General features: G+C 41.7%; 2 protein-coding genes across 2 annotated transcripts; one reads left to right on the forward strand and one right to left on the reverse strand.

Moving 5' to 3' along the window:
- Positions 1-1,730: 1,730 nt before the first annotated feature.
- LOC137290550 (Krueppel-like factor 11) lies at positions 1,731-7,269 on the forward strand. Its single transcript, XM_067821585.1, has 4 exons — positions 1,731-2,393; positions 3,595-3,825; positions 4,094-4,847; positions 5,554-7,269. Exons 1-4 carry the CDS (start codon positions 2,331-2,333, stop codon positions 5,760-5,762), a joined length of 1,257 nt encoding a protein of 418 aa, XP_067677686.1. The 5' UTR covers positions 1,731-2,330; the 3' UTR covers positions 5,763-7,269.
- An 8,035-nt stretch (positions 7,270-15,304) lies between these two features.
- Positions 15,305-21,779, reverse strand: LOC137291507 (serine/threonine-protein phosphatase 6 regulatory ankyrin repeat subunit C-like). The gene is made up of 2 exons (XM_067822867.1): positions 20,414-21,779; positions 15,305-17,690 (listed from the first exon to the last, which is right to left on the reverse strand). The coding sequence occupies exons 1-2, from the start codon at positions 21,680-21,682 to the stop codon at positions 17,073-17,075; spliced, it is 1,887 nt and encodes a 628-aa protein (XP_067678968.1). The 5' UTR covers positions 21,683-21,779; the 3' UTR covers positions 15,305-17,072.
- Positions 21,780-26,333: the final 4,554 nt, after the last annotated feature.

The following is a 26,333-nucleotide window of genomic DNA, read 5'->3' on the forward strand; positions in this document are numbered from 1 at the left end:
CTCACGAGACACTAACCTCTCTGGTAGGAAGTATGCCTACCCGTCTTAGACTGTGCCGTGAAGCTTAAGGAGACTTGATAAAATATTAAATTGTTATCTACACAACATGAAAAGGTCAGTTCACTTTCACAATACATTCAATTTTATCTGATTTGTTCTCGTTTAATAATATGAAATGCTTTAGCTATTCTCAATAATTTTGAACCATACTGTACAAGTGTCAATAAACCAGACATTGAGTTTTCTCTATGACAGAGCCTGCTTATCACAATCAACATGTTTTGGGTCTTTTATGTAACGAGTAACTTATTAACTTGTTTCTGCACCCAACCAAGATTAGTCTACTGTTCACGACCTCATACTTCGGGCAGGCATATTGGTTCAAGCTCCGCGAACTTATTCACTGCGTATGCGTTATGAGCGCAGCGCAGCATAGCTGGTGAAGCCAGTTTTCCCCCAGCGCTTCTAAAGGTAAAAGTACGTACAATATGGACCACGTCTATATGTTGGCAGGACATGGTTGAAATATGCACTCTCGTGTAGGTAAAAGTACGTACAATATGGATCACGTCTATATGTTGGCAAGACCTGATTGAAGTGTCAGAGGCCATTCTTCGTGCTTGCTTTGGAGGAGCAAGTTGTTGATAACATACTGACCTAGTGAGCGGCGAGTACGTGCAGAGTTAACCGTGACATATAGACTTTCTTGCACAAGACTTTCTTACATCTTATCCTTCTGAAATAGTACAAGTTCAAAAATGCCAATTAAAGACGATTCTGAGATTCTAAAGTATCGTGTTGGTTGGGTGTTAACTGTTTAGCGCAAGAGTGTTGGTAGTGTGGGTACAGATGTGACGGGATACAGGTTTGATGGGGCACAGATGTACTGTACGTGACACTGGTATAGGTGTGATGGTATAGGTGTGATGGGGTACAGGTGTGATGCGACTGGGTGTGATGAGGTACTGGTGTGGTGGGGTACAGATGTAATGGAGTACAAATGTACCGTGGCATTAGTATAGGTGTGATGGGGTACAGGTGTCCTGGTTTACAGATGTCGTGGGGTACAGATATAGTGTGGCATGGGTACAGGTATGATGGACTACAGGTGTGGTGGGGTACAGGTTTGATTCGGTAGAGGTGTGATGGGGTATAGTCGTAATTGGGGTACAGGTGTGATGGGGTACAGGTGTGATGGAGAACAGGAGGAAAGAGATACCCATTGAATTGTTATTCATTAGAGAGTTATTTATTTATTAAGTGTTTTAATTATTTAGCAGGAGATGTTTTGGCAAATCGTTTGTTCATAGTACTTAATGTTTGTCCATTTGTCAGTGTTTTGTCATTCGTGCTATGTAGGTGCATAGTCGGAGGTATGGAAAGCACACTAACAATATTTACACCTTTACAAGCCACGCGAATGCAGTCACCTGTAATTCAATTCCGCCAGAGACTGGCATACTGACATATGCGTCACAGAAATTCGCGATGCATCACGGCAGTGACACAATAAATTAACAAAAATAACTTGCAATAAGCTTATAAATATGTTAGTTTCACGTGCACCCCAAGCCCCTTTATCAAAAACGTGTCAACTACAGACAGCACACAACACTAATTAAATGGGGCTGACACAGTGACGTGCTTTGTGTGACCTTTGTTTCAATGTGTACAGTCCAGACAGTGCTTATATGTCAGTTAATTTATTCAAGCCGAGTATCACGCCGCCCGCCTAGATCACGTGCTCTGCGTTCAGCGTACAGCAGCCCAAGGCGAGGAGATCATTTCGCGTCAAAGTCAATTACACAATTTCATGAATTTTGTCGTGTCAGTTTCATGTTCTGTTTACATCCCATTGGTAACGGAACTGCCTTGATGTCCGACTGTTAGGGATCCCCGACTCTCATATATAACTATGTTCCCCTTGCTGCATCTGTTTAAAAAAAAATAATAAATTTAAAATTATATTTACTTCAACACTTTCATGCACACGTTTAATTATTTTCTTTCTCTGACATGTCTTTGTATAGTAGAGAAACAGATTGGCAGATGCTGTACCAGTCACGTTGACTAATCAGCGCAGGAGTTCTGATGTAAACATTGACAGCGAGAACGGTGTGACATGCCATTGCCATCACAACGCCACGTGCACATGGACAGCAAAGTCACAAGCTGATCACATGATAGATGGATGCTGATTGGCTGTTCAAACCATGCCCCCATTTTTCATTGGTTTATTGTTCCCCGCCCTCGCCTTGAATGTGAGCGTAGTTTGTACAGTCATAGATGTAAATTGGCCTTTGATCGGAACCAGATAGAAATATACGAAAATGCGAGAGGATATCTGTTCTTACCCACCATCACCACCAGTTACCCCACCAGCGTTTATCACAGTAAGTATTTCTTTAGTCAGTATATTTCTTCAGTAAAAGCTAGAGATAGGATCAGTACTTTCCTCGAGGACATCGATATTTAGGCTTAGCTTGCGGCTGAGAAATATCCGAAGTCGTGTGAGGTTTTACATGATGATTTGTTCTATTAAAATGTGTTAAAATATAAATGTTTTGGTAGTAGATCTATACGGGAGAACCATGTTTTGTACTTGGTAATACTGTGATTCGATAATGAGTTACAATTCAGCTGTTAAACAGTCTAGACAGAATAAGCTTTGTTTGTAAACAAAGTCAGTGGTCTGTTGTTGGGAACCGTGGTCCATTCAGTTTGAGTTTAGATACTTCACGTTTTGTTTCTGATTTTTGTATGTTACGTTTTCGTGTCAGAATAGATAATATTAACATCGTTCCTGATGTCCGCGCATCAGCTCTAGTGTGTGTCCATGCACTCAGCGCGTGAGATAGTGGTGACTTGTTGATAGGTGTGGTTACTGAGCCGTGGCTGCTACTCTATTCAGCTCGGTGTCCATGACCGTTTTACGTGTGTTATGCCTTAACATTCTCACCCACTCTACGGCTTCAAGGTTTGTTTGCCATGTGCATGATATTTATGATTCTTTAACTCAAGTTTGCATATGTTTATGTTGATGATTTCGAAGGTACTGGGAAACCGGAAGTAAACGCCTCTTTGTTATGAGCGTGACCTTGCTCGCCATATTTGGAATGTGTTACACACGTTGAACACGTGCTCGCTTAAGTAGTATCCTAGATCGTCGAACTTTGAACGGCGTTACGTCAGAAAATATGGCATTGTAGGTATTTAAACTTAACACGCGCCTTGCTTGCATGATATGGGTAGATTGAGTTAGAAAATCAGGTCGATGTTCTCACTAGCAGGGAGATGTGTTTTGTCGCTTGTTTCTCCGATGAAGGTTAGATAAGGGAATTGAAATGGAAAAACAAAATCCCGATGTTATTAGTATATTATAATTGTTGTATAATGATGATTATTTATGAGTATGGGACTGGAGAGTGGTCAAAATTTCTAAAGGGAATCGTCTTGAAAGACCTTGTACAATCCCATAATCAGTAATCACCATTACAGTTAGTCTATGAAAGTAGCATTCACCTTAATTGCATTTATTTACTTCAGTTAACAAAGATTAATGTTCCTTAATAATTATTGCTTTTTGTTTTTCAGGATAAAGATATGGTATTGAGAAGCCCGAGTCAGCCTTCCTGCCAGGACCCCCTAGAGCGAGATGCAGTGGAAACGCTCTTGGCAATGGGTGGCAAAAGGAAGCGGGATTCTGATGATGACCCTTATCTTGGGGTCATGACCCCACCACATTCAGATGGTTCAAGGTCACCATGTCATGATGACCAGGAAATTAAGACGCTCAGCTACAGGAAAGAATCCAAACTAGCCAGGGTAATTTTAATTATGTACATTATGTGAGCGATTTGATTATTTAAAAGTGAATATGTTGCATATGTGTTTTCAGACTGTTAAATGAGTACAAAATAATTTAGTGAAATGTATGGGTTGTGAAGTTTTGATGCCAACAACTGAAGGGAAATTTGCTGTTGTAAGTTCTGAAAAGGAAATGCTGATTTTTTTTGTGTGAACAATGTATGAAGCTAGTATTTCTAGTCCATATAGAGTGTTGATGTTACATTCAGTGGCTTTGATGTTTCAGTTATTGCTTGGTGACAGTTCAATGAGGCTTGAATCTGTAACATCACAAGACGTGCATCCAGCAGTTCCATCTCTGAGCCAGCATGTGTCAGTCATTGTTCCACCAAGATCTTTCCACAACAACCCGTCTCCTGTGCACTACACAGATCAACCCATCAACCTGTCTCAGAAGAGAACTGTCCCACCTATTGACTCGAATGCCTGTGCTCATCAACCAAACCAGTATACACATGAGACACATTCATCCTCCTCTACCGTGGAAACAACTCGGAGATCTATGACCACAGTTGCTGCAAGTCCTCAGGCGCTACCATTTGTTCTCCCAACCACAGTGAGCACAAGTCCTTTGCACTCTGACCGAACTCCATTGGTATCAAATAGCTGCAAGCCGAATTGTGCCCCTGCAGTCTGCTCAACCTATCCCAGTTCAATCTGTTCATCCCTACCAACAGGAGGAGCAAGAATGCCAATTGTTCTGACCAGTGTGGATGGCAAGCTGGTTCCCACCATGCCTTCTATTGTACAAGTGTTTGTGTTGAACCAGAACAGTGCAGGACCAAGGAAGGAACAGACAAAAGTAGACAGTTTTTGCCCAATTGCACCGCATCCTGTAATGATGCAGTCAGGAAAAAGATGTGAGGATGCAGGTTTTGGTGATGGCAAGAGACGCCGAACACATGAGTGTACCTTCCGTGGCTGTGATAAGACCTATTTCAAAAGCTCTCATCTAAAGGCACATATCAGAACACACACAGGTATGTTCCTAATAATGTCTAGCCTTTCAAATGGACTTGATTTACTGGAAAAAAACAAAAATACGTCTTAAGTTACCATGATAAAATATGATGTAAAGTGGCCAAGAGAGTATCTCCATTTTTAGCCTGAAAGAGCAGTACTCTAGACTTGACAAACAGTATTGACCGGCATGGGCTGTCTTAGATATATTTGTTTCAGGATCCACACGACAGGGTAGTAGCAATGTGGTATCATTAATAGATAAATGAACTGATAGAGGGACAGTTTTTTTATGTTTAATTATTTCACAGGTCCATCGCTCTTTTCAGTTGGAAGTACTTATTGGCCACAAAATATAGTAGCATACAAACCTTGTGGGAAATGTCTGCTAAGTGTACTGTTTGTCTCATTTTACTGACATATCACTGCCCCGAAGGTGTATTATGTCCCATGCCCACATGACCTGTCAGATCCTGAAGGTGTATTGTGTCCCATTCCAACATGACATGTCAGATTCTGAAGATTTATTGTGTCCCTTGCCAACATGCCCTGTCAGGTCAGGATGGTGAATTGTGTCCATGTCAGCATGTCCTGTTTGATCCTGAAGGTGGTAATGTGTCCATGCCAGCATGCCCTGTCTGACCCTGAAGGTGTATTGTGTCCATGCCAGCATGTCCTGTCTGACACTGAAGGTGTCCACAGTTTAACATGTATGCGTTGTTTCAGGTGAGAAACCATACAACTGCGACTGGGACAGCTGTGGTCGGAAGTTCGCGAGGTCAGATGAGTTGTCCCGCCACAAACGTACCCACACTGGAGAGAAACGTTTCACCTGTGAACAGTGTGACCGAAGGTTCATGAGAAGTGACCATCTAGCGAAGCATATGCGGCGCCATGCTGCCAACAAGAAAGTTCCAAGCTGGCAGTTGTCGTGATCAAAGTTATCGGATTGTATCTCAAACAGGCTGGCTTTGTCTAGTCCATCAGACAAAGATGGTGTGTAAAGGGGTACATTCCCCTAACCTTGCCAGACTCAATGAACAAAACTTGTGCTCCTTCAACCCTCAAGTCTTTCAGTGTCCTCATGCTGGTCTTGCCTGTCAATGTGAATTTGGGGATTCCTCTAATGTTTTGTCATTATGGCTAATGTGAAGGTGGGAGCAGAAGTCTATTTATTTACAATTGTTCTATTCTTAACCCCAACATAGGTCAGCACTGCAGGGGTTAATCACAGGGTATGTGAATGTTATTTACATATTGTCTTGCTAGCCCATTATACAAGAAATATTAAATGGTAGGTATGATCACAGGCTTTGTATTGTGAAAGAGGGTGTTTATTATTAGAGGGATATTATAACTTTCTAAAACCCTTTGAGAATTTATTAAATGAGCATCTTTCAGAGACATGTTTGCGCATAGGTCCTTGATGATTACATTCTTCTAAAAGAATCACACAATAGACATTCTATTAATTTTTTTTCGTAATATGTTAAAATACTAACTGACTGTGGTCCAGACCAACTCTGATCCTTCAGGTCTGTGTGTGTTTCTACCCATCTGACATTTGAGATATCTTCACAACTGGAATGGAATAGTTTCACTTGGTTGTCAACATTCTTTCTGAGCATTTGTTACCTTACATTTGGTTTGTTTTATGTAATGATTGTTGTCTTCTTGGTGCAAATGTTGCAAGAAATCAGGTGTTTTTTGTAGTTCAGACATGACCACACACCATGCAATCAAGATGTGGGTCACAGTGGGTGCAATACTCCACATAACTCGGTACACTAATAAGATATATGTAAGTGTCAAACCATCACCTTGGAAATTTCAAGGCATATATGTGTAATGGCAGCAAGCTGGAAGCAAATTTTATTTTATTCCTTCAACCACATCTCCCATTTTTCTTTTGAGTGAGGTTTAATCATTTGGGTTTGAAGGGCAGTGTGCATGGGTGGATTCACCTGTAAGACCAGCAGCACCACCCTGAATTTTGAATGAGAGAGAGAGAGAGAGAGAGGGAGAGAGAGAGAGAGATGGGTGGGTCAGAGAGAGTTCAGTGTGCTCTTTGACAAATACCTAGGTCACCAGCTGCATGTTGAATTCCTAGACTGGAGAGGGTCAAAGTCCAGCCTCCTTTGAATATTTATTATTAGAAGTTAAGTGGCAATGTTTGATAAGAGAAGACAGGTTCAGAGCTGGTATCCAGATACAGGTACTTAAGGAAGCTAACACTGACTATGTTCAATGGTAAAAGCTGGCTGTGACAACGTGACACTTGCCACAATCACAGGGTTGCTTCTAAGTAAGTTGTGACCCACCGAGTTGTTGCAAGGGATTTCACCTCACTCACTGTACTCACATTTCTCATCTAATTTATTTACACCGATCTGTTTTGTACGTGTACAAGTACATATTTATTAAAGTCCTGTGACAAGGTTCTGTTTTTGAGTTGGAACATTTATGTGAGTGTCTTGAAGTGAGTACTCTGACAGGGTTTGCAGCTGTTATCTGTTTATGGCAGGTAACTAGCAGGTCATTAACACGGAACTTGTCTGCAGCATGAGACGGTGTTGTGTGTCTCATCACATGATGTCTCTACGTGCATGTCCCCATCAGTTGCTAGCGCATCTAGAGTAGCATGTGCATAAGGAGATGGGTATAATACTACAGCACTATACTGCATCCTTTATCCTCACTGTGGCCGTCTTGTCGGTAGTGGTGTGTACTATGCTGTAGTGCCCTGCAGACGGGAGGAAGCTGGCGTTGGTTGTGTGGCGTGGGGATCTCATTCTGATACTGAACTGGTAGTATTGCACTCGTTTAGCGGAGGTAACGAGACGATAATACACTAGACCTATGTACAACTGGCCTGCACTTTCCCCCAGGAATGGCAACTTTGTCAAGCTGGGCCTTCAACCCCGACCAGTGATCATTCAAACCTCGCTGACCTCCATTTAACCGACATTCGTACCGGGCGTGTTCACATTTCGTGACGTCAGCTTTGCGTGGGCGTGTTATTCTATGAATAGTGCATTGCGCTGACAGCTCCACGGTCTCACCGCGTGAATGTACCGAGCGTAACCAAGGACCGGGTTTTCACTGCCAAGGAATTGCTGTGGCGGTTGTGTAATCAGCACTTCGTATGTTCTATATTTAGAAGCTAGAACTCGCTTACCCAGCACAGTCAGCGGCTAGGCCTCCACGGAAATAAGTGATTTGTGTTGTTATCTGTGTCATTTGGATCATTAACTTACACAGTCCTTCAACCCTACTGACTATTAAATAGAAAGGAACTACAATCCCAGAGGAAGATTTGGTATTTTTTAAACCCACGTTACTCTTTACGCACACTCACCCACGCACGCACGCGCGATCGCGCGTACACACTCACTCATTCAAGGATTCAAGGATAAATTCATTTGGTTCCATTATATTTTAAATGCCCCAAATCATTGATCCCTTTCTGCAATAATTGGTCCCTTTCTCCATGGGCACTTAAACAACATGAAACGAATAATCATACCTTTCTCATTTGAAATGATAGAGTTGTCGTTGTGCATGCTCCGCAATAACTGTGGTAAATTCTGATTGTTTAACCATGAATGTGTGACTTAGGTCGGCCACTATCATCTGCAGTCTACTCGGACGAGTGAGTGAGTTTTGTTTCCCGCCACTTTTAGCAATATCATTGCGTGGAGACACCTTCAACGGACGAACGGGCGGAAACCTCAAGGTAAAGTCTGTTGGAGTGTTGTAGTATTCTTCTGGAGGACGTGTGGTAGCCAATACTGTGTACATCTACAATGACGTTATGAGTATATGGAGACTTAACATCCTATTAAACTCAGCCATGATCATCCCCAGTATAGACTAAGTCTTTGTCTCTGGATATGTATAATTTTGATATTAACAAACCCATTTGAATTGAAAGGGAGCCAGAGATTCCGAACCTGAGGAAATCTAGACTGCAGACAGGACTTGGAAGTTGTGAAAATAATGGGGTTTAGGGACTGTGAGACACTACCCTTAGTACAGTACACCTGTGAATAATACTGGCTCGGAGTGGATAAGACTGAGATAATTCAGTTAGTGTCTGGTTCTGTGAATGCAGTCCCTTGCGGTTAGGTGCAGAACAGTTCAACCACTCTTGTATACTGTACACATTCACATAAAAACTGCCTGCACACGCGCACACACGCACATACAGACGCAGTTATAAAAACGCGCACACATACACACACATATCAACGTGAGGAAGCGAGTAGGTTCAAGGTTGGATGCGCTTTTCTTACTGTTGGTCGACTACATTTTGGTTGACACCATGGATGGAGTGTATTTATCAAAGTTATTAACGTAGGGTGATTATATCTGTGATGCACAACGGATATAGGACAGTTGCATCTGAGCTGGAATGTAATAACCAACATAATCAGCTTCATTTTTCCGAAGATACAGCAGGATGTGATACACGATCTTTTGGTCGTCCTGTGCATGGTTTTTTTTTGTTTTTTTTGTCATGCCTTCAGGCGTGTGTACCTCATTTCCGGGTTATGCTTTGAAATGAGATTGCTTTTCTATGAATGTTTTGTGTTCTGACTGATTTTGAACAAATACTGATTTAATTTCATTTGTTTTGGCTGTTGGAAATCCCCTATCAAACTTTTATCTACAACTGACATTGACACAATGGGGTCAGACTGAATACACCAAGCATGGTGGACTTTAAACCTTCCCAACTGAATTTCTGCAAATAGGACGCATGGGGTCAATTTATAGTAACTGTTGCAGGGCCGTATACAGCTTTTTGAGAAAGGGAGGGGTGGCGCAAGGGTGTGTGAAAGGGAGAGGGGGCACCAACTTCATTTTCAAAAGTTTCAATGGTCATTTAATAAAATTTCGGTACACATTTGTGTAAAACACATACTTCGTCGTTCGTTAAATTAATGAAACAGAATAAGTAATGATAGGTAATCAGCTATTCACGTTTGTTTCCAGTCCGTTCGCTGCTGCCGATCATGTTCTTTTTTCTAAAACACGCGACGGAAGGCAATCATGGCGATATAACTAGAATGGGTTTTTTTTCCAACAAACTGAAGCGCTTATCGCCTTTCCGATTTTCAAATTCCATTCGTGAAATAATTTACGTGTGATACTGATGTACTGGCGATAACTGTTCGCTAGCTAGCACCGAATATAAGCCTCGGATTTATGATTATTTTTGTTGGAATTATAGCTTTTTTAGTTTATATTTAGCTTTTAACTTACGAAACACAATTTTCTACCTAACACATTCATTGTGGGTCTTGACAACACGCTATTTAAAACACCAGCACCCAGCCACTTAAATGGAAAGTACATTTAAACGTTATCTGAGTATGCATACCCTTTATTGTGTGTTCTGATCAACCAGGATTTACACTGGCATTTCTATCTTTTTGATAAAAGACATGGCGAGCAGACAAACACGATTGACGCCCTTCAAGGATTTGGTCCTTATGGCTGTTATTTTCGAAGATGTTGTCTGGCAATAACCTCCTATCTGTCAGTTGTGTCATGTGTATCTATGGTCACCTTGTGTCACTCGTGATTCCAGGACAAGGCCGTCAGGATGTGTCCTTGTGTTGGATGGCCAGAACGCACTGATAGTGCTGATAGCGTAGACTGAATACTCTGCATGGACACGATACCTCAATAGTCTCTCCTCCCGTGTTTAATCAAGCCAGTGTTCACATAGTGACTGAATGAATCACAGATAGCCAGGGGCACTAGAATGTATCGGCGTCACACCTTCCCTGGTGTGTGTGAGTCACTGAGAAGCAGATGACTGCTACTTGCTAAAGTCATCTCATCATTTGTCTGTATCTACTACTTGTAGCCCACATCTCTTTTACCAAAGATATATTTGTATAACCTTCAGAACTAGCAACTACATACTAAATTCTCAAGGAAGTTCATTTCTTCATTAATTTTGTTTCAGGACATTTGAGGACTTTCCCTGTGACGTTTGTATACACACTGACTCGTCAGAAAATATTCTGGACAAATACATCCGCTAGCACAAGCGACAAGTCACTTCGTCGTCCCGTACGACTGCTGTAAACACGCCCTAGCTTCTCTAACACGGAAACCAAAGACGAGAGTATGCATACCATGTTTGTCTTTGCATATACACTTGGCAGAGAGTTAAGCGCTCCCGGTCATATTTGCAACATTTTGGTTCTGCTAAAATCAGCCATGTGCAGGCACAGTACGCTGGTAAAGCTGCTTGGTTTAGTTCGTATGACTGCATTTGTTAGCTTTGTCTTCAAAAGACACAGTTTCCTTCAACGTTTTAATAATGTACACACCATAATACACATAGTCTGTTTTGTCCGACTGTTATCTGTTACAAGGTCTACTCCCATTTGGGAAAACTCCCAACTGTGAGATTCTAAGCTGTGAGACAGTGGAGAAAATAATTAGTAAAGAAGACACACCTTACTTCCCCATCTGACAGAATGGATTAAACCTAGCTAATAAGAGTTAAACTATGTAACTGAACTTTGTGAACAGAACAGACATTATAATGTCACATATACTGACACAGAGAACATACCCTATATTGATACATATTAAAACATTGAACAAGCCTAGTTTTCATAAATTTTGGTCCGTATCGTGACAACCCTACTAATGCATCGAGTCTCAAACTCGCCCGAAATCATGTTTATTTTGACACAATCGTCATGGTACGAATTACGAGAGATAGAGGAACCAAGTCTTCGGACGACTGTTCATGTTTGGGACAATCTACTGATTGCAAGAGTGGTATCAGGTCACTAACAGCATCCAAAGCCACCCACGCAGTGGGCGACTTTCAATAACATCACAACAAGACCGACAGCTTGTGTGCGACCACCTGCAAGATCGCTTCCCCAGAAACAGCAGGTCAGACCATTGGGGCTCACAACAGACCAATCAGTGCCGAGACCGTGCGTCGACCTTTCCAAGGGAGAAAGCCCCGTTGTCACAGACCATATCGTAGCCCTGTCCTCATCGCTCATCATCGCCAAAACTTACTTCCAACTTACTTATCTCACGAAAGTCGATTTTGTGTTCGACAGGCGATGGCAGAGTGAGAGTATGGTGAAGGCGTGGGAGCTCTTTTACAAAGAGTGTATTGTTGAAAGAGACTCGTAGTATGGTCCAAGCATCGGGGTTTGGTGTGCAATCGGTCTGAACCAGTCAGCTGACACCCTGTTCCAGAATCTTGGTAAAGGATAAGGAAATGACGTGACAGAGGCTCTCTGTAGTGACCAAGTCATAAGACCCCACGTTGAACCACACTTTGTACGTTATAGAAATCACATCTTCCAAAAAGACAACGCTCATATACCCACTGCCAGAGCAACATTTGACTTCCTAAGGCATCATGGCATCCAAACCCTACAATAGAATGCACTCAGTCATGATTTAAGTCCGTTACATCACCTTTGGGACGAGATTCAAAAAAGACTGCATGACCTCCGATCAAGGCCAACAACTGCGGCTGGACTCGACAATACACTTCGCAGAGTATAGACCCAAGAGCCAATAGGGTCATCAACCGGCTAATCCATTCCATGTACTGAGAGTGTAACGCTTTCATCGATGCCAATGGAGGCCACATACAATATGATAATGATACCATCATTATTGGTGATTTTGTTTGTGTGAACTCTAAATGTTTTAACCATAATTGTCAAATTTGAACTCAAACCTCCGTTTGGACTGAGGGTGAATTAGTGTGTGTTCCAAGAAACCTGTATCAGTGCGACATTTCATTTGTGGTTCAGTATACTTACCTGCCAAATTCCATGTATTGTCACCCAGTCAAGTTTACAATCATGGGGGACACACAATGACGAAACTTTCACAATCGCCTTTCATCAGACCAATGTATTCTTCGCCAAGTCCTCAGATGCCAGCGTGGCCATGGTAAACCCCAAACCAAATGTGGTCATTGGTGGTGATCGCTCAGTAGAGACGTTTGACAATGCTTCCCAAGTTGTACTCCTCAGGCGATTCCGGAATGTTCTCGTGGAGTCCAAAGAAATGATAACAAATGATGCTTCAGCCCCATGCTTGTGGTGAATGGTGGTTGTCGAGTCACGATAATCGTCTTCGTGCCATTATGGTAGATTAACAATTGATCACTGTAACCTGTGCACGGTCAATAATTGACCATGTGCCAAGTGCACAAACTGCATTTGTGGAAATTCATGGTTTACTTCTATATTTGCTCTACAGGGTGTGTTTGGGACACACTTACCACCAAGTTCATTCGCAATAATTTCCTAAATGGACATTATCATCATTCGAATCACCACAAGCAAACTGAACTTTAACGCAGTTCTGCTAGCGGCCAACATGTGCAGGGATTCTTAATATTGATCCAAGTCTATATTTCATCACATGATAAATTTCATTCATTGTCAATAAGGTGACATAATCCCCCTACACAAATAAATGATCAAATCAAACATAAAAAGTAATGAAAGTGAAGGTCGCAATTTCAGATGAAGTTAAATGTCAAGCTTTCTTCACATCGTGCTTTGTAGTTGGCCAAACGCAAAGATATTTTCAAGACTCACTTGACCTTGACATAAATGTCATAATGTACGAAATTTGTAAAAGTAGTATTAAGGAAATTGCTTACTGAAAAACATTCAAGGGACGTCTTGAACGTCGATGGAGAACATCCTGTTCACTGTTTTTGAAATATTTCGCTGACAATATTAACATGCGGTTTAACATGCTGGCATTCTGCCATGAAATTGAAAATAATGGGAAGGTCGCCAAAATCTCTGGGTCCTGCAGCTTCCCTAGATGAAGCTTGGTGTCAAATATGAAGAAAGTTCAGTGAATGGTTCTAGACATATCTCACAGACAATCTCTACATGCAGGTTAACATACTGAAATCCTAAACGTTATCGCCGTAACCTTAAAATTATGTGGAGGTCGTCACAATCGACTGTGCCCTGCACCTTCCCTGAATGAAGCTTGATGTCCAACATGAAGAAAATCAAGGGAACGGTTCTTGAGCTTAACATGCAACATGACATGCGGAAATCTTCAGACCTTGAAAATCAAGTTAAGATCACCAAAATCAACGACGCCCTGCGACTTCCATGCGATGAAGCTAGGTGTCCAGTTTATGGTTCTTGTGATATCTCGCTGACAATGGTAAAACTTTTAAGTTCGCTTGTGACCTTGAAATGAAGTTCCAGGCCACCAAACAGAACCGGTCCCTGTCGTTTACTGTGATGAACCTATGTACCAAATATGAAAAGAATCTAGTAAACGGTTCTAAAGATATTCCCATCCGTACGTACGGATGGAGCCTAATACTATATCCCTTGCATCGCGCTGCGGGTGATAATTAGAACCAATGTGTAACCTTTTCAGGTGTATATTTCACAGTTTCCGTGTTTCAGTCTGCGCGCTAAGAGTTATTCTTGAAAACTGATTATGTCCATACATGTGCATGAAATAGCTATGGCAGGATCATACCACTAGCGCTTCGCTTGATTTCTCAGCTAAGAACTGCGCAATGGTTGTTCTTATTGTCAGAGCAGCTTCCTCCACCAGTGTGATCAGTGAGTGAGTAGTTTTACGTCGCACTCAGCAATAGTCCAGCTGTATGACGGCAGTCTGTACATAATCGAATCTGGACCAGACAATCCAGTGATCAACAGCATGAGCATTATATGCGCAATTGGGAACCGATGACATGTGTCATCCGATCACGTTAGTCGCCTCTCACGACAAGCATGAATTGCTGAAGTCCTATTCTACCCCGGGACCTTCACGGGTCTCACCATGATCAGAGGAATCCTTGTGCTGGGTGAGCGAGTATTCCGATTACAGTTCAGGATTTATGACACAGTCGGGCCACGACTACCCATAATCAGAGACCACAATAAACAAGTGTCAGTTCACTAGCTGTTCAATTTCAGTAATAGTTGGTATGAAGTGAGGCTTTTGGCCATGGCCCCTATAACCACTGAACAGTATTACAGTAACCTGCAGTGCGGATTTCCAACCATCTCCCGCATACATGTTGCAGAGTACTACATCTATTTGGCGTGTGGTTTTCCAACCTTGACCTCCTGTTCATGTTGGCCAGTATTTTAAGTGTTTTATGTCAGCTTCAATACCACCATACCCGTTAAACATTATAGTAACCGTCTGTCCGGTCAACTTTCTGGCAATGGAAATAAAGAAGAATAGATCATCAGGCTGTTAGGTCCAGGGTTGGCAGAACAAGGATTCTAGAAATCACATTTTGGAATTCAAACGACAGCCATTGGATACAAGCAAGGGATGCCATTTGCCATGAACTGTCTGTTAACTGTCTCTTAACTCAACGTGATCAGCTGTCACTGGCAAGTGACCATGTCAACAAACTAATCAAGCATCAGGTTCAATAAAGTGATCCACAACAAAGACCAGCTCAATACATGTCAGCTTTATAAATAATAACAATGCCAACACAAGCAACATATATCAACAAAGGATCTCCAAAATATGAATGATAACGGATGCAATACACTCAACATTGCAGGTGGAAAATGAGTGAACAGATCTCAATCGAAGTTAAGTGTTTGAGGTGTTGGAAAACCAAAAGTAGGTGTTCCTCTGATATCCTGAATTGAGTGCTGAATGAAGACTTGGCAATCTTGCACCAGTTTTGTTGATCTGCACAGCTGTACAGCAAACCTGTATGTCAGGAGCCACAATTAAGGACACAAACTAGACCCACATGTGGTGATGTAAAATACCTGTATAAAGTTATGTCATCATCACCACAAAACAAAACCAAAAATGGGCTCAAAACATTGTACCCATGTGGGGAATCAAAACAGGTGGGGGACAGTGAAGGGGGTCTACATACCATCTGACCATGATTTTGGTTTGGTTTTATGCAACACTCTGTAATACTGCAGCAACATGGTGGCAGTCGGTAGATAACCAAGTCTGGGCCTGACAATCCAGTGATCAACAGTAAGAGCACTAATCCACACAACTGGGATATGATGACATCACGTTAGTTGCCTCTTACTGAAGAACAATGCTAACCATGGGCATCTGGCTATGACATGTCAAGTATCAAGCAAAAGACTCAAATCAGCTAGTTAGTATTCATTCACCATGGCTTCATTTTGATCCTGTTGTACATTGGCTTCGTCATCATGCTCACTAGGGTAGTAGTTTGTTCTCTTCACCTCGACAAGGAAATATTTGCTTCTTGTTATGTGCTGCATGTTCTTGTTAACCTCCTTGCTGGTTGAAACCTACTGTGCATTTAAACATCAGTGGGATAGAGTCACTTTAGCCTGAAAAACTAAGAACATATATCAAAATAAAAGGACCTACATTACTGTGATCACCTGGTGAGAACTGACTGTGCCATGCAAGCAAACCTCACAACCAGCGACCATAATGAGTCATTGACAGCAGATGTTGAAGACTGCTGGGGCTTTGTTGTTGAAATTCCATCTCAATCTACTTTCTTCCCAAGACCATGACCACTAATTGCATCACTGCCACAGCAACATGGGTGAGTATGGTTTTATGCCACTTTTAGCTATAATCCAGCGATATCGCAATGGAGACATCAGGAATGGGCTTCTCACATTGTGCCCATGTGGGGAATTGAACCGGGTCTTCAGCATGACAAGGGAGGACGCCGTTTACCCTGCCACCACATCATAAACATCCGTTTATACACAAAAGCATGACAAAATCCCTAACATCACATAACTTCTTTAGAGTTGTCTAAATGGCAAATTGTCCCGAATGATTCCTGAACATGGGTCTGTTGCTCCATGCAGACACCTACACCACAAGCAGGTTCTTGCATCAGTTGTCTCTGACAAGATGCTATGCGGGATACAGGTTGTCAGTAGCATTATGTTCCTGCTACTTACATTAGCTATCTATATATACAACTTCTGCTGGAGCTAATGTGCAGACCTAGATGAGACATCAGTAGCCCATATCATGGGAATACCTCTATGGCTCATTCCACAGGATATCATGTACCCAGTTTCCGACATTCAACCTCCAAATTATCCCTGAAATTACATAAGCAATATGAAAATACAAGTTAACATCTTTCTAAATCATGATACATACAGTTATGATGAGAAGAGGACACATAACTTCCTGTGAAAACCTCAGTTGGATGGCGTTTTTGATGATATAATGTGAATATCCCTTCAAAATGTCTTGAGGAATATTTTCATTGGTTGAGGAAGAGGTAGCTGCTCCACCTTGTCACAGAACCGGATTCCCCCTAGAGTTTGTCGAAGGCTGCTCCAGCACAGTGTCTGCAGTGATGGGAATGACTGCAGCAACAATCGATGCTCCTTGTCCACAGCCTCCCACAGCTTCCACCAGTCACTGTGCTCCACAAAACCAATCACATGTACATTATACAGGAAGCAGCCCAGCTTCCCCACGAGCAGCTCCAGTGCCCACCTCCAGCCATTTGTCTTCTCCATGCACCAAGTCTGTCCTGTATGAAACGTGTTAAAATAGGACAACACAAACATTGTGACTGGAGTTCGACCTTGGTTGTCCTGGATGCATGGATCAGCTCCTGCATCTAATAATGTCTTCACAATGGAACGTTCCAACTCCCAGCCTGTGTTGAGGGCAAGGTGAAGCGGTGTCTGGCCATCGCTTGTCTGTGAGTCAATGTTGACTCCCTGACGCACTAAGGCAGCGATGGTTTTGCATGTGCGTGCACCGACAGCTGTGTGGATTGGCTCCAAGCCCTTGTTGTTCTTCTTAGTGAAATCGACACCTAAATCTGACAGCCACTGTATCAGCTCCTGTAAGAGAAGAATATATTTCAGATCAGTTTTTTATCTACCAGGTTTTTCCGAAAGCAAGCGGAAAATGATTCCAAATAGAAGCCCATGGGTGTGTCAAATGAGAGTAGCCCCCCGTTTCTACAATACAAATTGTCCATGTCTTTTCTTCCTATATTTGACATGAAGAACATATCTATTTATGCTGCTGAGCAGTGTCGACTGACGATCCTTTGAGCGATGGATTGACTCTATGTTTCCTACACACCACTGCTCCTCACTGACTCGAAAGGTACAACATACAATATTTGGAACACTGTTGTTGCCTCATGACAGTATAGACAAATGTATTGTAATATACAGATAGGCATAGTATTTGCAGTGAATGACAGTAGTTGGACATTTAGATCCATTTTTCCTAGGTACTAAGAGCAAGAAAATAAATATTAAAGCAGGACCAATGCACACATTGTTTGTATTACTGTACACATGTAATACTGTACCATCATATTTTGCATGGTTACCCACATCTCAGAGTGCACTTACCAATTTGAAAATTGAAAGGTTTCATCACTTTGTGACTCCTGAACTGAAAGGAAAACATTTTCTCTTTCCTGCTAGTATTATGTCAGATAAAAAAATTGAAATGATCAAAATTCTTTATTGAGATGATAAAATTCAATACTGTGCTGTTCACATGGGCTTGTAGGGAATGCGCAACAATTTTTCATGTTGGTACATAACATTCTTACAGCACATCCTATTTCTCAAGAAACAATTCAACATAGAAAGTTATCTCTTTATAATTATGATGTAATTAAACTTATTTCTTGCATGCAATGCCCAGAATTTAAAACAATGTTTATGCCGCCATTCTGAATGCAATATTCTTCAGCCAATCAAATTCATCATTGCATTTCCATGTGTCGGTCTTGCTGTGTATACCATTCATCAACCAATGAAATCATTCGTCATATATTTAGCTCACACATGATCAATAACCATGGTGGAGAGCAGGCCAACTAAATGACACAAAACATTTCAACATGTTTTGGGGGAGATGAGGTGATCAAAATAGAAGTAATGACAGAAACATGTCTTCAAATGTCTTCAGTTGATAATCACAGGCAAAAACTAAATTCTGGTGACTTGCTTGAATGTTAAGTATATTCAATCTTCTGAAGATGATAATTAAACATGTTAAAAGGCAGTGAATTTATTATGTTTTCTTTTCCATTTCCATGCATTGAAATTTTCAGGACCCTTTAATTTTTCTGGTGTCCCTTAAAGGTCACATGCAACGTAAAACACAACTTGGCAGATTCTACCGTCCAGTATGCACTTTCCAAAACAAATCATCAAAAATGCCAATTCAACTTTTTAAGTTGAAAAAAATGTGATGAAAAAAGCCCGCGAAATCGGTGTTTAAAGCGCTGGGGGAAAAAGTGGTTTCAACAGCTGTGTTGACATGCGCAGAGAATAGGTTCGCAGAGCTTGAAACAGTATGCATGCCCGCAGTATGAGGTCGTGAGCAGTAGTCTAATCTTGACTGTGTACACAAACAAGTAAATAAGCTACTTGTTACATAAAAACAAATGTTGATTGTGGTAAGCAGCTGCCGTCACAGAGAAAGCTCAATGTCTATTTCATTTTGACACCTATATATCTGCGTGCCTGTCTGCTAACGACAATATGCAATACACAGCTTCAATCACTGACCACACGCAATTTTAACTCAACACCTATCGGGCTTTACGGCATAAACCAAATAAATTGGTTTATGACTCGTGCACCCCAGTCCTGCCTCTGCCTCATTATGTAATTAGGCAACCATACATAGACATGCACACATGACATGTTTTAACGTCTGTGGGTTGTAAACAAACTACATCCATTTTTCTTGGATGACTGGATCTGACGGAAACTGGTGCCAACTCTTGTCAGTTTCAAGTTCCAAGTCATGGTTTGTAATAAGACGAATGACAGTTTCCAGCAACGCAGTAGTTCACCATCTCTACAGAAATGATTTTTGATTGGATCGAATGCAAACTCAGAGAACATGTACATGTATTTCCAAAACCCAACATCTCTGCATACATTCTTTATGGATAACAACTTCTTCTAGTGTAAATGATTTTGTCTGACAACGGTATATGAATAGGATAACAACTTCTTCTAGTGTAAATGATTTTGTCTGACAACGGTATATGAATAGATACTGAAACGACACATTAAGTACAATAAAGGAAGTTGTTATCCATTAGGAATTTTACTTTCTTGTGACACGCCATACTTCTAAAATGACCATTGAACAGATCATCTTTCTGAACACACAATGGGCCCTCAGCGTATCAGGGAATGAAACAGCCAAACGAAGCCACCGTTACACTTGAGTCTACACCTACCCGCTATGACTGGGTCTGGTCACCTGAGTGCTTCATTTCGAGGGAAGTAAGCCTAAGTGCGAAATATTGCACTTTTGAATCGCGATTGTACACTGATAATTTTGTTTATTTGTATTTCTTACAAGCGGCAACGTATATATGTCATGAATATGTGATATTGGGGTTTTAATTATGTTGGGTTTTTTTTGTTGCATGTGACCTTTAACCTCATATATGTAGGGGCCTTTGGACTTATATACCAAATCCTAGGAACAACACTACTAAAAGTATTACAGGTTTCTGATGCCACATCTGGCTGTCTGCTGAAATCAAATACTATAATTCCTGTGACAAGCTTACATCTATTTCTGTACTTCTGCTACTCTGGACCACGTTGAAAGCTGCATTCTCTCCAGTTTGGTCAATGTACTTTACATCTATAAGCCCAACTTCATATAGGTCCTTCAGGATTGACAAGTTCACCCCATTTAGTGCTGAATAGCAGATATCCATCACAGAATCTTCATCCTCTGTCTTAGGGAACTTTTCATGAAAGACAAGCATTGCTTTTACAAACTTTGGAAAAACTCTTAATACACCAATGTACAGTGTAGTGTAATAGCTTGTCGAGTCTGTAAACATTTTTGGACCAAAATGTTCCAGAAGACGGAGTGGAATAACTTCATCTTTCCCTGAATTTTGACGCAGAGCTATTCTGAGAATTTGCTGGTGATTCTGTGCTAAATGTGCATTATTGAGTTCACACTCTGTGTTGTATAAACGTAGCAACAAAATGTCCAGACACTCTTTGTGTTCCATCTGACAACTCCACAACAAAGCATAGTGCTTGCACAGAAATGTAATGTCACTCTCATAGGTGTTGATCAACAGCACCAGAATCTCCAGCTGGTTGTTCTGACAAGCCAGTTCAATCAGGGAGCCATAGTACCTCAAGGCCACTGCACCGGGAATACGGTAGCTTCTCACATTTAATGGCAGTTCTGTTATGTAACTTGCCCCATTATCTATCAAATACTTCACCATGTCATAATTTCCGTTTACGACAGCATAATGTATCGGGGTGATGACTCCGTCCTCAGTAACAGCTATTTTGTCGAAGTTCACATGAGCACCGGCTTCAATCAAAATTCCAACGATATTTTGACAATTTAATTTGGCTGCAATAATCAATGGCGTCTGTTTCAAATACATGCAGTTTACGTCTACCCTCCCTGAGTTTATTAAAGCCTTCACAATAGTCTCATTTTCAGCTGATACTGCTGCATGTAAAGGCGGGTAGACGCTCACAGAAGCCAGAGTTGCCTCCCCTGACAGAGGCTCATCCGCTGCACTTGCACGGTGGAACACAGCATCGTCAAGTGACAATTGTGCTCTGTTCCGGGATTCCACGGAAACACCACTGTCGCGGACAGTCGAAAAGTTTAAATCACACCCAGCGTCTATTAAGACGTTGACTATATCGTAATGTCCTTGCTCACATGCTACAGTGACAGGTGTGCGTTTGTGTTCGTCCACAGCGTTGATATCATGTCCAGCCCGGATTAACTTCAAGACCTCCTCCTTCTCGCCGAAGCTTGATGCGACGTGGAGTAGATGCGAGTCGTCCATGGCAATTAAGAGTTATTGCGACAACGGTGTCATAACTATTCGTAGAACTTCGGCTCCCTGTTCTGCCAGTAAATCTTTCTTCCACTACAAAAGAGTGCTAAAAGGGAGGTAACTCTCTCCCCCCTCACTCTATATAATATGTTTCTTTCTTTTTTGTGCCTAGACTGGTGTCGTCCCAGGTGTGTAAGTCACACAGTGGCAGAGTAACAGGGTGCCAATTCAGACTGGTTCACTCCTGTGACACCTTGCTCACAGTATGCCCATGGATATTGGACTATGTATACTGGTTACCAAGGTTTTCATTTTTCGGTGTGTTGCTACTGATCGCAAGCTCATTTATCCACTTGTACTCCACAGCGTTGTGTGCTTTCTCTTGTTCGTTTCATATAGAAATGACCGCCGGGTGAGGTCTACTATTGCGTACAGCAACCTTTGCCTACATCTTTCACATTACACTCCATCGACTGCCGGTGCACATGCGATAGGATATTATTACGTCTTACTGTTCGCTGATGATGCACCTTCCAATAAGTTTTGAAAGAGACTCAAAACTTACTTACAGAGATTTGCATTTTCCGACCTGATGTAAAGATAATTTTATATTCTTAAAACAACCAAAGAAATGATGATGTATTTCAGAAGACAGAAACAATCATTGTCTCTTGGTCTGTTTTATTGCAGGGAAATTGAAACTGTTGATCACTACAAGTATCTTGGGATATGCATTGGCTCAAAACTAAATCAATATTACATTAAGGCAGAAGCGGCCATTTTTAGACAGAATCGGGGACATGATAGTGTGGTCGGGACTGCCATCTGTGTGTTTCCCAATACATCTCTCCAAGGTATTTTAACGTTGAAGTTTTAAACATATGGTTTAGTGTACTTTCTGTTCAAAACTGATAACACACATTGTGAGACATCACTGGCATTATATTTGCAGCTTATTCGAACAAACGAATTATGAAGAAAACACGTAGAAATAGTACCAAGCAAGTGTTTGATATGCTGCCCACAGTTACAGCTGAATGGTTCTACCATTGTAGACACACGAAACAATCACAACTTCTTTGATTTGAATGTTGGAACGAGATTTTGTCAAGTCATCCACTGTCGCCTCAATTTCGGCTGTAGTGATCTAAACGCGGCACATATCGGAAACATCCAAGTGTTCATGTGGTCATGATAACGAAGACGCTCTCCACAATCTCTTTAATTGTCAGAACTATACGAATCTAAGGTCAACTATGTATTTTTGTACTCAAGGATATGATGTTAAAACAACTTTATACGGCAATGATGCATTGAATAACGTAATAAATAGTGATATTCTCAACTCTTTACACTTCTTTTTAAAAAAGAACCGTTTTCAGTGGTTATGATCTATGCATATATACATATGGAAATTAATTAAGCAACACCAAATTCAAAGACACATAAAAACTTAACAAAGTTTAACGAAGTAATTTTGATGATTGATTATTCAATTTTGATGTATTGACATACAGCATGAGCTTTTCATGGGTTGATATGACGCGCGTGAAGCTTGCACAGCGCACGTGCATTGCTTTAACCTCAACTTTCGAAAAATGCACTTTTTCCCTGGGGTGTTTACAAGCGCAGGTTGTCGATTGCATTCGGTTTTTCATTCATTTCAATGTCATGGCACGTAGGAAATTATCAGAGGCCACTCGTTGGCAAATAATCGGCATGAGGAATGCTGGTATGTCTCTAAGACAAATCGGGACTCAAATCGGACGACATCATTCCATAATTTCAAAACTTTTGAAAAAATACCGGGCCACTAATGAAGTTAAAGACCTGCCTAGACCAGGAAGACCCAGGAAGACCACAGTCCGGGAGGACAGAGCTTTACTGAGACTTGTACGGCGCAGGTCCTTCGACTCGAGCTCTCGGTTGAGACAGGAGTGGCTTCCAGGGAGACCCATCTCGAACAGGACTGTTCGGAATCGTCTGAAAGCTGCAGGATACCGGGCAAGGAGGCCAATCAAGCGACCCAGACTGTCTCCAGCCCATAAGGCAGCCCGACTGGCCTGGTGTAATGACCGTTTGCACTGGAACATTGCCTCTTGGAGGAAGGTCCATTTCTCAGATGAGAGCCGGTTCTTGCTGCACATGGTGGACGGTCGTACTCGGGTCTGGAGGCAGAGGAACACAGCAATGGCTCCACGGAACATCCAGGAGACTGTGGCCTTTGGGGGAGGTTCCGTTATGGTATGGGGGTGCATTTCCATGAACTGCAAGTTGGATATCATTACCATCCGTGGCAACCTTAACGGTGTTCGTTACCAACAGGAGGTTCTTGACAGGGCTGTGGTACCTCATTTTGAGAACCATCCTCTGGCAACGAGACCCATATTTATGGACGACAATGCTAGACCTCACAGGGCGCATGCTGTAAATGATTTTTTGCGGCAAAATGCAATTGACAGAATTCCATGGCCTGCCATGAGCCCTGACCTCAACCCCATTGAACATTTGTGGGACTTTATTGGCCGTCGTGTGAGGCAGAGAGACCCACCAGTCCATAATCTCAACGAATTGACGGCTGCCCTGCATGAGGAGTGGAACAGGATCCCCCAGAATCAGATCCGGAGACTCATCCAAGGAATGAGGAGGCGTCTGGAATCGGTGGTGCGTGCGCAGGGAGGACACACTAGATATTGATGAAAGTCGGTGTGCAGACTCTCAGATGACTGTTCTTTCTTTCCATGTGACATTTGTGTTAATACACCTGACAACAACGTCTGTGGATGAATAGTAAATTGTGTCCATTTTTTCATGAATTTAAGACAGTTTTAAGAATTTGGATTTCGTTGCAATAAAGCAAAGTCTTGATACTTTTTCCCTTTAAGTTGTTTGTCAGAGATCGTCTGTTGAATAAAAAAGTGTCAAACTATATCAACCCGGCATATTTTGATTGTCAGAACACTTCAAAGTTGCTCCAATAGAAAAAATTGGGGTGTTGCTTGATTAATTTCCAGGTGTATATATTGAATGTAAGAGAGGCTAGATGTATCACGATCTTCTGCAGCAACTTACTTGGTTACTAGGCGTAACCAACACCTAGCAACAGTTGTATATTATTTGGTCCTGCTATTGATCTTTGTCGTCGAACTACTTCAACTATATCTCCACCTATTGGAACACTTTAATATAAGCTTCTTGTCTTGTTCGCCTATCCAGACTTCAGCACATTTTGAAATAAAGATGTGTTTATACCAAACGAAATTATCTGCATTTTCGTGTACATTTACCGTCTGCAGACTATGGGATACCTGCCGGAATTCATGGCTACAGCTATTTATCTTAAACAGGTCTAGTTCGTTATCGTTTCCCTGGTGGTTTGTGGCATTTGTGAGTGACTAGAGGCTGGATTATCCGTCTACTTGAACTGTGGTAGACAGTGATGCCCCCGTTTCACCGAACAACGTGTACCAAGTTAGTTCCGACATCAAGTGATTTTACGTGCGCTTCAAGGCATCTCATCTTTCATGGTTGTGAGGGTCAAGTTTATGTTTCAACACTTGGTCTGCTATGTTATTGGGTAACAACGTTATCGTTACGTTACAGCTCCATGTGTGCTCCAAAATTGGCTAAATGTGTTATAATATTAGAGTTTAGCGATGAAATGGAAATGTCAACTGTATGAAATTTTACTATGGAGATAATTCACAGACATTTTCTTCAGCTATTATTCATAGGCTTATTTCAGGCTATTATATGACGAGGGTCTGTTCGTGCTCTTTTCTACTTCTCTCATTTTATGCGCTTTGAACAGTCACCTTGTGGGTCGATACAGCGCTTAACAAATATTCATTATTATTATTATCAAATTCAGTGATGGCTTCAACATGAGAGCCGCGTGCTGCTGAGTGGCTTAACGGCTGAGATCGTAGGTGAGTACATGTGTATGCTCGTTAAGTGCTCTTCTCAGTGGACGGCCATGACCCTCCTGCTTTAAACCAACGTGCCACTTAAGCATGCAAGACGACCAAACTTGAAAGTATGAAAAGCGCCCGTGAAATATCAACCCTTCTCGCCCCACTAGACTTTCTTATACACTGATGCTAGATGATTAAAGTCTCGCTTCTGTTCAAACTGCGTTGTCAGATCTACTCTGCTGTCGACTGAGGTCTGCTGTGGTTGCTGTTGTTGTCGGTGGTGTTTAGTCAATGCTAATGTTGCTATTCGTATTTTAGTTGTACCCGTATCAGTGTGTTATCAGTGTCTTTTGATTATGTTGATATTGGTGATACCCTCAAGGTTTGTGACCGGTTGACGCTACAGATGGGTTTGACCCGTTGACCCTGGTTTTGTCAGTGTTACATATAAGATACAATTAATATAGATGGGGACATTTCTTTTTGCACCACTAGCCAATGCCAGAGTACATCTGAGAAAACGTACTATACAGCCATACAGATGAAACATTGTCACACTTTCCCTTACTTTAATCCTTGCCTTCATCATTTACATTATATACTAGTAAATGTTATGAATAAATATCCCCTACTTTTTGATGGTATATAAGTAGATGTCTGTTAAGGTTTGTTGGTAAATGCGTGGTGCTGATGTTCTTGCTGTGGTACTGCAGGTCCGGCTCCGACTGTTTCATGATGAACACATC

Source organism: Haliotis asinina, chromosome 7, assembly GCF_037392515.1.
Source record: "Haliotis asinina isolate JCU_RB_2024 chromosome 7, JCU_Hal_asi_v2, whole genome shotgun sequence".
In the NCBI taxonomy this organism is placed as follows: Eukaryota; Metazoa; Mollusca; class Gastropoda; order Lepetellida; family Haliotidae; genus Haliotis; species Haliotis asinina.